Source organism: Eucalyptus grandis, chromosome 2, assembly GCF_016545825.1.
Source record: "Eucalyptus grandis isolate ANBG69807.140 chromosome 2, ASM1654582v1, whole genome shotgun sequence".
Classification (NCBI taxonomy): domain Eukaryota; kingdom Viridiplantae; phylum Streptophyta; class Magnoliopsida; order Myrtales; family Myrtaceae; genus Eucalyptus; species Eucalyptus grandis.
The window spans coordinates 52,506,727-52,518,363 of record NC_052613.1 but is presented as its reverse complement, the minus strand read 5'-3'; the positions used below and the strand labels follow the sequence as shown (position 1 = coordinate 52,518,363).

The following is an 11,637-nucleotide window of genomic DNA, read 5'->3' as shown; positions in this document are numbered from 1 at the left end:
TAATTTTTGGGATAATTTATTTACGACTAAATTAACAGAATTAAAAGATTTAGGACTGATTTAGCTGCAGTAACAATTAATTTAAAACTTTTTAGACAATCATTCCATTAAATTTCACCACTTGGTTGACGTAGTCTAGTGAAAATGTCCATCTAAAGTCACTCTAGTAGACTCCGTTACATTCACGGGCCAGAGATGCAAACTCGACCTAAGATCGAACTTTGCTAATGCTGGGGATTTGCACGGCTGCGTCCAAAGCTCGAAGTAAATCTACATAAATCACAAAGAGCATGAGAAAGTGAGGATGAAAAGAGACTCCTAGGGGAGAAACCGTTGTACATAGTAGTGTTAATGGCCATATTTTTTTTACATCTTCCAGCACATGGACCATGAACAAGATTTTTGAAAAAAAAAAAATATGGGACAAGAAAATTCCATTAACAGAAAGTGCAGGTACATGTTATATATGAGTGCAGCTACACTTCCACAAAAACCCAGTTCCTTTCTAGCTGCATTTCATCTTTCACCGAGATCTCATCCTGTTGATCTGGTTCAAAGCCGGCTGCAATATATTGTAGAGCACCCACAAGATGGCCGGCGCCACTACAAAAAGCAAGAGCTGCCCTCTGTTGTCGCTCCCCGAGGCCTCGGCGATCGCCGCCAGCTCGGCCGCCGCCGCATCCTGGGCCCCGAACCCGTATCCGACGAGCCCGCCCAGCCCCAGCCCGACGATCACCCCCTTGGAGCTCCTCATCCGGTTGATCTGGTTCAGCGCCGGTTGGAGGATGTTGAAGAGGACCCAGGCGATGGCCGGGATGATGGGCAGCAGCAGCGCGAGCCCGCGGTTGTCGCCCTCGGCCAGCTCGGCGATCTGCTGGGCCGCGAGGGCCGAGTCGGCGTGGCTGAGCGCGGAGAAGACGGCCCCGGCGATGGCGGAGGCGGCCAGGGTATGGGCGGGCTTGGGGGAGGAGGCGGAGGCGGAGGAGAGGAGGCCCGCGGGGAGGTTGAGGAAGGTGGGCTTGAGGGACGGCTTCGTGGGGTTGAGCTTGGGCTGCGAGGCGGAGCAGGTGGCCAAGCACTTGGCGTTGAGCATGGCCATGGTGGAGACCGTCGCCGCCATCGATGGAGGTTGAGCTTGGAGCTTTGAGCTTGAGCTGTCTGTCTGGGTCTCTCTTCTTCTGGTGGAGTGGAATTGAGGAGATGGGATGGTGATGAGATTGAGGAGTAAAAAGCGGAAAGGAGTGGTGCCAAGTAAGACGCGAAGTGGCCAATGGGATCGTGCTCTTTGGATTCGGGGCTTATCCGGAGAGACCTGAATGGATGGAGGGCTTTCAGCCTTACAATGGATGGCCCACTTGGGTATTTTCTTATCCCTTCCATTGCGTTGGCGACTGCCCTTGGGAGTGAATTTGACATGATCTTCATGCGGTCTTCTGGTGCTACTGGTTTTCTCCTTGGAACTTTCGTGACGTTCCACACCTTATGAAAGTTAGGGACGCAATGGGGTGGGTTCTAGACGTTCTTGCTTAGATATTGTTGTGTCCTTGAATTGTAGCCTAATGTACATTGTCGTCCTTGAAGTTTCAATTTGTTCAATTTGATCTTGAACTTCTAGTAAATATTCAATTTAGTCCATGAACTATATACAATTTTTCAAGATTATCCTGGTATTAATTCATGTTGGCGAATAATATCAAATATTTTCATATAGTTTATGGATTAAATTAAACGCATATCAAAAGTTTAGGAATCATAGTTAATATATTAAAAGTTTAAAAATGACATTATAGTTAAGTTATAATTCATGAATTATTAAACATATCTAAAGTTCATGGAATATTGCATATTGAGCCAAATTTCGTGAATCTTTTGTGCTTTTTCTCTTCATGGTCTAAGCTGATGTTGTGATGCTACCAAGCTATCATTTTTGTCCATGATATTAATGGTGATAGCAAGGTAAAAACAAAAAAGAAAAAGATAGAAGAGAAAGAAACACCGAGATCGAGTCACTTTTTGCCGTTTTACTGTCTTAAGGTACTACTGGCTTTCTCCTTGGAACTTTCGCGGAGTTCCATTCCATATGAAAGTTAAGATGCGATGGGATGGGTTCTACATGTTCTCGCTTGGGCATCAATGTCGAGATGATGACACAAATAATTTCTAAAATTTAGTCAAATATGTAACACCATATATAAATTTAATTTCTTCAATGTGATCCATAAATTTTAGCTCAATATACAATATTGTTCTTGATCTTTTAATTTGTTCATTGTGGTCCACGAACTTCAGATAAATGTTCAATCTGATCCCTAAATTATAAAAAATTTCAGTATTATCCTTGCAATAATTCAAGTTCAAGAATAATATCGAACATTTATCATTTAGTTTATGGGCTAAATTATACACATATCAAAAATTCAAAGATCGCATTAAATAAATTAAAAGTTTAGGACAACATTGCAATTGGATTAAATTTCATAAATCACATTAAATAAATTAAAAATTCATGGAAGATGAACCATTTGTATCATTTTATCTTCACTGTCCAAGCAAATGTCGTGATGCTGCCAAGTTGTCATTTAAATCCATGATGTTAACGGTTATAGCAAGGCATAAAAAACAGCAAGATCAACTCCTTTGTTGCCGTTTCACCGACTTATGATGCGTAAGACTAGATACATCAATTACCGGTTGCTCATGACAGTGGTGGCAACGCGGAATGATTCGCAATGCTACTAATGCGGTCGATCGAGGGAGCGAGTGAGATTGTACCCGATCAATGGCCGGAACCGGCGAGCTCAGACCGCGCGTCGCGAAGCATCTAGTGACAATAGTCGGTCAGGCCGAACGCGGCGGGCTCGGCCGGGACCCCCACTCTCCCAACCCGTTCAGTCCCTTGACAGGGGCTAATAGGGGACCAGCTTCTCCAGCACTTCCAGCCCCATTAGCCCTCCCCTGAATAACGTTGTTCCTACACGGGGAGGCCCATGGCCCAAAATTAAGAGTAGCCCCATCCCCATAAACCATAGGCCGTCTGGCTCAAGCCATACCTATAGGATTTCCCCCATATAAATGAAAATAATGTTGGAATTATAACATAAAATAAAACGTGAAAGAAAAATCGGATCACCCTCAACGCCCAAGATATATATATTCGAGAATTTGAGGTGTTTTAACATTTTATAGACTTTGATTCTTCTCTTTAAAACTAAAAGTAAAAAATGCCTTAAAAAGAATTTAAACCAAAGGCCATTTCTAATTTCATTTGACAGAAGCAGATGCATAAAATTAGTTCTGTTATTGTTCCTTCTTGTGTTTTTGCCCTTCTAACAAATGAATTATGGTTGCGTCGTGTCACAACTAGACCATTAAATGCTATAAATTAGATGCCCCATAATACATGCTTCAAGGCTGCAGTGCCTCAAATGACCCTCAACGCATGTTTTATTAAATTTGATTAATATCACCAAAAATCACAAATTAATACATTCATAATAACTAAAGAATAAAATTATAATACGTATACTCATCAATTAAACGTGTCATCGAAATCAATAATATGATAGTAAAATTTAACAAAAAATAAATTTATCATGATTGTAATACTTTAAGGTTCTTAATTCAAAAAAATATATATAGTGGATTCCACAGTATTTTATATTTTATTTATTTATTTTTAAAAAGAAGAAGGAAAGGTCAAGCATTCCGACCCACGATATTGGAGCCATTAGCATCAGCATCTGCCACTCCTCTTCTTCCCTTCGACGGCCAAAACCCTCTCTCCTCCTAAAACCTCTCTCTCTCTCTCTCTTCGCCATCACCGACCATGTCCCATTCTCTCTCCGTCGCCGCCACGAACCACGTCCTCTCCCCCTTCCCTCGTCCCGCCGCCGCCCCCGCCGCCGCGACGAGCCAGCTTCTCCTCCGCCGCTCGCTCTTCGGCGCCCTCTCGCCTCCTCTCCGTCCGCTGCCGCCGCCGCCTCCGCCCCTTCGCGGCGCGCTCTGCGTCGCTCGCCTAGGGTTCAACCCGGACCCCGAGAGCGCGGAGGTCTTCGTCAGGGAGGTCTTCGGCAGGGCCGAGGGGTTGCTCTACACGATCGCCGATGCCGCCGTCTCGTCGTCCTCCCCCGATGCCGTCGCGGGCGAGACGGTCGCTAAGCAGAACGGCGATTGGCTCTCCGGCATCACCAATTACATGGAGAGCGTTCTCAAGGTGTGCAGAATAGCTGATTTCAGCAGATATGTCGTCTTCTGCTACTGTTCCTAGAATACCGATTAGCTTGTGATCGATTGGCCGACGTCGAAACTCTTGCTGGAATTGCTTTGAGGATGGCGAATTGTGCATTTGAGATAGAAGCATGAATGACTGGATACGTATTATCGGCTGCTAAGCTTGAGATTTTTTTTTTTTTTAATGATTTTTGGGCACAATATTAAGAAAGAAGCAAGAGTTAGATTGGAGTCTCATTACTTGGGAATGTCTGGACTTAGTCTTGAATGACATCTCTTCCCCAGCAGTTCTCTTGCCAAGTCCCTAGCTTATCTGCAGTTGTGGTCTGAAGAGTGTTCGCTCGGAAATTGCTACGCCCAAGTTGCGCCAGTTAGGATCATTAAGTCGGAAGAATCTGTCTCTAGATCATTCTATGTCGGGCCATGCGAAAAATTCCATGGATAATGCCTCCCTGAACCTAATTGTCACTGTCAAACTTTTTATTGTGTTGCATATGAATTTTTATTTTTTCTTTTTTTATACTTGACTGATAATTTCCTTAAGGCTATATTAAACCATTGTCTCAAATGTCTTTATGTCAGGTCCTAAAGGACGGACTTTCTACTGTGCATGTACCGTATGCATATGGATTTGCAATTATTCTCCTGACAGTACTTGTCAAGGCTGCTACGTTTCCCTTGACAAAGAAACAGGTTTGCTTTTATTTAACTAGTGAGTGGTTAGAGGAAGAATTTTTGCATATTATGTCCTTTATCTCATATAGAGTGTTCTTTGCAACTGCAACATCTTGCGGTTCCTATCACATCTTTGAACCTTTAACCCATATGCGGGTGGTACTGTAAAGGGCCTCTGCCACATCTATTTGTGGCAAGTTCTTCTTATTCTTCTTCTTCTTCTTCTTCTTTTTGGTACAGCAGCACTGTAAACTGGTATTTTAAATTGTTTCCCCTCAGGTAGAATCAGCTATGGCAATGCGCTCTCTGCAACCACAGATAAAAGCTATTCAGGAACGATATGCGGGTGATCAGGTGGGAGTATTGTCCTTCTTTGATCATTTTTTCAGGGTTCCCTCAGAGCTATGGCCTGTTATTTATGTAGTTAATCTTTAACTGACATTTATTCTTCAATATCTACCTACAGGAGAGAATTCAACTTGAAACTGCTCGATTGTATAAACTAGCTGGAATAAATCCACTAGCAGGTGAATTACTATTTTCAACGCTGGTAATCTGTTCACGACTGAGAATGTTGTAAAGAGATGGTAGATCTTTCATGCTGGTCGTCTGTTATAGTTTGTTATTTAAAGAAATAAAGAAAATGGCTCTCTATAGCTTCAGATAGATTACTTGTGCTATATGATTTATTACTGGACCCCACGCTCTTATAATGAGTAAGATTAGCAAGGGAGGTGGATCTATTTAATTTATCTTTCATCTTTTATATTCTTTATCATTTTAATGTTTTTCATATTTCTCCAAGGTTGCTTGCCCACACTTGCCACAATACCAGTGTGGATCGGGCTTTATAGGGCTCTTTCAAATGTGGCAGACGAGGTCAGGATGCTATTTATTTAAGGTCAATTTGGCAGTTGCTTTTGTCTTCTGTTTTTAACTGATGGGAAACTCTCGTTGAATAATAAGGGACTCCTTACAGAAGGTTTCTTCTGGATACCTTCCCTGGCGGGACCAACAACAATTGCATCTCGACAAAACGGAAGTGGAATCTCTTGGCTTTTTCCTTTTGTAGTAAGTGAATGCAAGCCTTACTTTGTGACCTCAAGACTAGAAAGCTTGTATGGTTCAGTTTTGACAGTATTTCTGTGGAAACTTTACCATTTGGCTGCAGAAATTATGTTGACTAGCATGCTATAAAGAAACTGGAAGTTGCATCATGTCCTTGGTCATGCCTAAGTTCTTGCAGTTGTGCTTTAGATTTAGGTGCTGTCACATCTTTATATGAATTGGATGTATTTATGTCTTTACCGTTTAAATTTCATTGCAGGATGGTCATCCACCCCTTGGATGGTCAGATACACTGGCTTACCTTGTTTTGCCTGTGTTGCTGGTCTTTAGTCAGTACGTGTCTGTCCAAATCATGCAGTCATCTCAGGTTAGTCATTTAGTTGGCCACTTCATTTGATAAAAGTTGATATGTGAAGCACAATTGCACAAGACATTCTTTTCTTGCCTTCATTATTCTTGTATACTTTTATTAAAAGCTCTTCGTATGTGGACTTGGATGATACACGTGCCTGCTAGACCAGTGTATCACATAATACAGCCAACCAAGATGTCCTTGTTGCATGGATTGGGAGGGTTTAGGTCTTCATCCAAGGACATAGTGTGTCACATAATGCAACAAAGCAAGATGTCATTTTTGCATGGATTGGCGAAGGTCTAAGTCTACATCTGAGGTTAAGATAGGTCCCCCAATCTATAATGAGATACATCTATAAGTCTACATAATTGGCTTGAGCTATGATTATCCACACAATGAAAATTTTTCATTCCTTTCAACAGATGGACTCCCTCCTCCTCCCCCTTTCCTTCTTGAACACTCATACATGGTCGAACATCACTTTCACCAGCACATCCAATCTTGATTCATATATTATTGGGTGTAGGCATTTGCTCTATGTCTTCAACACTCTTTGTCATGTCTTGCTTTTTTGTGCAGTCTCTTCTTGCATTTACACCGGTATACTAAATCTGCCTGTTATTCGTCTATGCATAATACATTGGAGCAGATGACCATATGTCCAATAAAAATTTAGGACTAGCTCTGGGAATAGATTGTTGATGAGTCTGTTGGCTATGTTTTAACAATTTGCAAGTGTAGTTTAAGGGCCTATTTGGTAACCGGTCAAACAGTATATTCTATTATTTTGTTCCCCGAAACAAAAAAAAGAACAAAAATATATTTGGCAATTTTTTTTGTTCTTGGAAACAAATTTGTTTCTGAGAATAGATTTGGAACAGAATTAAGAAGTAGAAAAAAGTTGTTTTTTGTTTTCAGGAACTACACCAGAATTAAGTTCATTTTCTTTCTTTTCCTCACTTCTTTTTTTTTTCCTCCTTTTCTTCTTCTCCTTCTTCCTTTGGCCAGCGACCTTGTCGAGTGTCACCGGCACCCAGTGAGGCCAAGCCTCCCTTTGGCTGTTGGGGACCGGCAATGCTCCGACGAGGTCGCCAGCCAAATGAAGGACAAGAAAAGGAAAAGAAAAGAAAAGAAAGAAAAGAAAAATATAATAAAATTATTAAAAAATTAATTTGGAAAAGAATTTGAGGTTTTACCAAACGCATTTCTATCCCGAAAATTGAAATTTTGGACAATTATTAAATGCCTTCTCACAAACTTGTTCAGAGAATAGAAAAAAATGAATAACTTCTAAGCATAAATTGTTTCCGAGAACAGAATGATTACCAAATAGGCCCTAAAATTATAAATTGATTTTTTTTTTTTTTGTCATTAAGAATTTAGGACTGGCTCTGGGAATAAGATTATTGATAAGTCTGTTGTCTATGTCTTGATAATTTGCTAGTTTTACATAACAAACGGATTGACTCTTTTTTATGATTGTCAGAGCAATGATCCAAGCATGAAGAGTTCTCAAGCAATAACAAAATTCCTACCTCTAATGATTGGATATTTTGCCCTTTCTGTTCCTTCTGGCCTAAGCCTTTATTGGTGAGTGCATTGCGATGATCTTCTGAGTGATTTTTCTCGAAGCCTGCTACCTTACTATAATGTTCTGGGTTACTTTCTGTGACTAGTTATTCCGCCAAGGATCCCTTTCTTTGTTTTCATGTGCATCTATTTGCAGGCTGACAAACAACATATTGAGCACTGCACAACAAGTGTGGCTTCAAAAGTTAGGTGGCGCTAATAATCCGCTCAAACAATTTCGCAACAACACGATTAAACTAGATGAAGCGCAAAATCAGAAGAGTGAATCTGAGGTTATCTCTACCAACAAGGTTGAAGAAAAGAAAATTTTGACTGTGGAGGGACCCCGCCCTGGTGAAAGGTTGCAGTTCTTTGGTTTCTGTGACTTACTGCTCATTAATGAATATACTGGAGTTAATCCTAGATTGCCTAACTTCTTATTTGTTTGCTCTTTGCCAGGTTCAAGCAATTAAAGGAGCAAGAGGAGAGAAGGCGGCAGGAGAGAGAACAGCAAAAGAAAGACGCAACAGTGGCTGTTAAAGAAATCCCAGTAGCAGATGAAGGGCGTGAAAAAGAAAGCAGTATGCCAGAGGTAAATAATGAGACTAGACCACCGTTGGTGAATAAGAGCACTGAAGAACCTCAATATGCGAATAGCACTTATCATTTGTCAAATGGTGGAGTAGTTGTCAATGGCAACCTTTCGAGTCCTGAACTGCAGGAAGATGAGAATGCATCAGATAAAGGTGCTGCTGTCACAAATAATGATGCTGAAAGGAGTGATAACTAGAATGTAGACAAAAACATGGCAAAGGTAATGATACCTTAAACTGTAGAACTGTTCATCTTTTACTCATTTCCAACATGCTCTTCAATGACATCGAACGTGGGTGATTTGATTATACGACTGAACATGGTCTAAATTACAGGTAGCAGTCGAGGCAATCAACTGAACTGCATAAGTTCCTCAAAAGACACACAGAGAGGAGCCGGTGTGAGGCAAAGAAGCCGTGTAGCAACTAATAATACCAGCTAGTCCAGGAGACTGGGATACTTTTGTCTTGGACTGATGAGGAAAAACCTGAAGCCCTTGAATTAGCATACTGGCTCGAAGATGACAGTTCGTTCATTGCACTTGTGACAGCCTCGCCTCTTCTGTGAAGTTCTCATTAAAATTTGCAGGTATAACAAGAGCCTGGGTGAAAGATATGCCATGTGTGAAGCCAACATCTAAGCGACTTTTCCTCCTCCCTTCTTCGACTCCGTCATGAAGAGTAACTAGGACCAATTCAATTAGATTTTCATGTTCAGTATATTATCCCAAGTGAGAGAGTATACTCTTTGTATTCTTTGTACAAAAGCAGGATGTGACTGGCGAGGCTTCGTCAAATGTATCCCAACTTAATAAAAAGAGAGGCCGGAAGTTTTGAGCTTGTTGAACCAAATATAGGAAATTAGGACTCCGTTTATTTTGTGAAAAACGAATGATTTTGAAAATGTTTTTTAAACAAGACCGCTTGTATCACTTATAAAGATGAAATGGACGAAAAGATGAACGAAAAGTATTTTCATCATCTGTTAAAATATAAATATTTAAACATAAATTATTATTTGTAATGAAAATATTTTTTTATTGATTTATTTTTTTATTATTGATTTTCTGATTGACACAAATGGAATTAAGTAAAAGTTAAACAGCTTCCTGGGGGTGATCATTGTGGTCTAGTGCGGGGGAGTTGTTACCTTGACAATGTCCCTTAGGATAAGACGGTCCAAAATGATCATCATATTTCAATTAAACCCAGGTTCCGTCCTTTAGCAGAAATGGCTACTTTTCTTGTCGAAGACAGGCAGAATTCCGTTGACCTGCCAACCGTACAAAACTTCCAACGTTTGTCTTGATAAGGAAGAAAACTGTGTTAACTTTTGGTCGTGCTATTCTTTTTCTTATTTATTTACATAAAGTTATGAGTGTCAGTGCCTTGGCGTGTACGTAGATTGTCATCTCAATTCTTGGAGAAGGAATTTTCCAAAAACGTGATCATATTAGAACAGGAATAGAGAAAAGTGGCATATTCCATACCCTTTCTTCGTCCCAATCAATTCGCTTTTTGTCCGAACCTTTTTCCACGCCATCTCCATCGTTCTATTCCCTCTCTGGATGCCGACATACACGAGGTGGGGGAAGGGAAGTCTCGCATCGAGAACGCATCCGAAGATCGATGCGCCGGAGGAGTTCGTGAGTGCGCAAAATATCACGTTCCACTCGCTCGAACGAAAATAGAAACGAATGCGGCGGCGTGTCCTGGGGCCAGCCCAGAGCACACGCATGTGATAACGAAGGTTGCGTGTACTTTAACCTTTCGAGACATTTACCAGTTGAAGTTGTCTTCCTTCGCTTCCGGTGCGTCTCGGAAATAACAACGAATATAACAACGAAGTTACTTGCTGTGTTGTCCATGTGCAGCTCTGCAACAGCTCCGAATTTGCGGAGTTGCCTTGTCCCCATTGATGGAACACCCCGGGAAGGAAGCTTGATCGGCTGATCAAAGCACCGAGGTCATCGATTGTATTCATGTTTGGAAACTTTCTTAAAAAGGTTGCTCTAACCGCAAGTAGAAATTTCTTGGCTAACCATGCAAGCAAAAGCGTGAGAAATAGCAAGCAAGGTCCCATTGGATAACCCATGCCATTAATAACAATTCGGTCTTGAAACATTTTAATTCGATTAATTTAGTCATAAATATTTTGATAATTTATCAATATAATCCATCCGGCCAATATCACTAATATGAATGTTAACTATTTCTACATGACATGAACGGCATTAACATGGAAAAATTTTGAAATTTTTTTCTTTGGTTTTTTCTTTTTGTCTTTCCCTTTTCTTTTTGATAGTGAATGACTAGATTTGGCTGGGGAAGCCCGGAGGGGAGGCCTTGTTGGCACTTGCCCTTTGCCAAGCTAGGCTGGCTATCGCCTGTGGCTGACAATCGGCGATTGACCATTGGCGAAAAGAAAAGAGAAAAAAAAAAAGAGAAAAAATTCAAAAAATAATGTAAACACTCCAAAAATTGTCTATGTCAACACTGGCCCACGTTCATGTTTGTGATTTTCCAAATGGACTAGATTGACACATTGTCAAAAGATTTAGAACTCAATTAATCAAATTGTAACGCTTATGACTAATTGGTACGAATGTAATAGATTTAGGTCCCGTTCTAATAACTTATGATGCCACTCCCATTGGAAGAGAACCTAGAAAGATAATGGGAATTCTACAATACACAAGAGTCTTCTATATAGCCGTTTGAGGGTCGACTTCACAAGTGATTTCTTAAACCATTTCCATCATCACAAGATCAACCCTAATTATCTATTTCCATTGTCCTAATACTAATGTTAATCATTAATAAAGAAAGGGAACTCAAGACGCTGACCCCACCGCAAGTGCCTTTCAATTTCATGATCCAAATTACAATTCAAGAAGCTGGGCACTACATGTATCTTAATGCTTCTATTCACAGAGAGAGAGAGAGAGAGAAGCGAAATGGCAGACAGAACCGTCGCAAAGAAAACTCTTTATTAAGCTGCGTGTCATACAAGCGAAGACATAATTGTCCTGGTGCCTCACGCTAATTACAGCATATTAAGCTTCATGAGCATGCCTAATGATTGAGCTGAGAATGGACATTACATGGTCATGTTCTTCCAATAATCTCACTCTCCCAGAGCAATAC

The 11,637-nt window shown here is 40.8% G+C and overlaps 2 protein-coding genes across 2 annotated transcripts; one reads left to right on the top strand and one right to left on the bottom strand.

Annotated features, from left to right (window-relative positions):
• Nucleotides 1–299: 299 nt before the first annotated feature.
• On the bottom strand, nt 300–1,266 carry LOC104433464 (photosystem II core complex proteins psbY, chloroplastic). The gene has a single exon (XM_010046217.3). The coding sequence runs from the start codon at nt 1,118–1,120 to the stop codon at nt 524–526; it is 597 nt and encodes a 198-aa protein (XP_010044519.2). The 5' UTR covers nt 1,121–1,266; the 3' UTR covers nt 300–523.
• Nucleotides 1,267–3,737: 2,471 nt separating this feature from the next.
• Nucleotides 3,738–9,342, top strand: LOC104433465 (ALBINO3-like protein 1, chloroplastic). Its single transcript, XM_010046218.3, has 11 exons — nt 3,738–4,213; nt 4,813–4,923; nt 5,185–5,259; nt 5,372–5,432; nt 5,711–5,784; nt 5,872–5,976; nt 6,233–6,340; nt 7,815–7,918; nt 8,055–8,258; nt 8,357–8,711; nt 8,827–9,342. Exons 1-10 carry the CDS (start codon nt 3,827–3,829, stop codon nt 8,685–8,687), a joined length of 1,560 nt encoding a protein of 519 aa, XP_010044520.2. The 5' UTR covers nt 3,738–3,826; the 3' UTR covers nt 8,688–8,711; nt 8,827–9,342.
• The last annotated feature ends 2,295 nt before the right edge of the window (nt 9,343–11,637 follow it).

Coding starts and splice junctions, on each gene's coding strand:
- LOC104433464 (XM_010046217.3), bottom strand. CDS start 1,120: ATGGCGGCGACGGTCTCCACCATGGCCATGCTCAACGCCAAGTGCTTG.
- LOC104433465 (XM_010046218.3), top strand. CDS start 3,827: ATGTCCCATTCTCTCTCCGTCGCCGCCACGAACCACGTCCTCTCCCCC. Junction 4,924..5,184: donor TTCCCTTGACAAAGAAACAG/GTTTGCTTTTAT, acceptor GTTTCCCCTCAG/GTAGAATCAGCTATGGCAAT. Junction 7,919..8,054: donor TCTGGCCTAAGCCTTTATTG/GTGAGTGCATTG, acceptor ATCTATTTGCAG/GCTGACAAACAACATATTGA.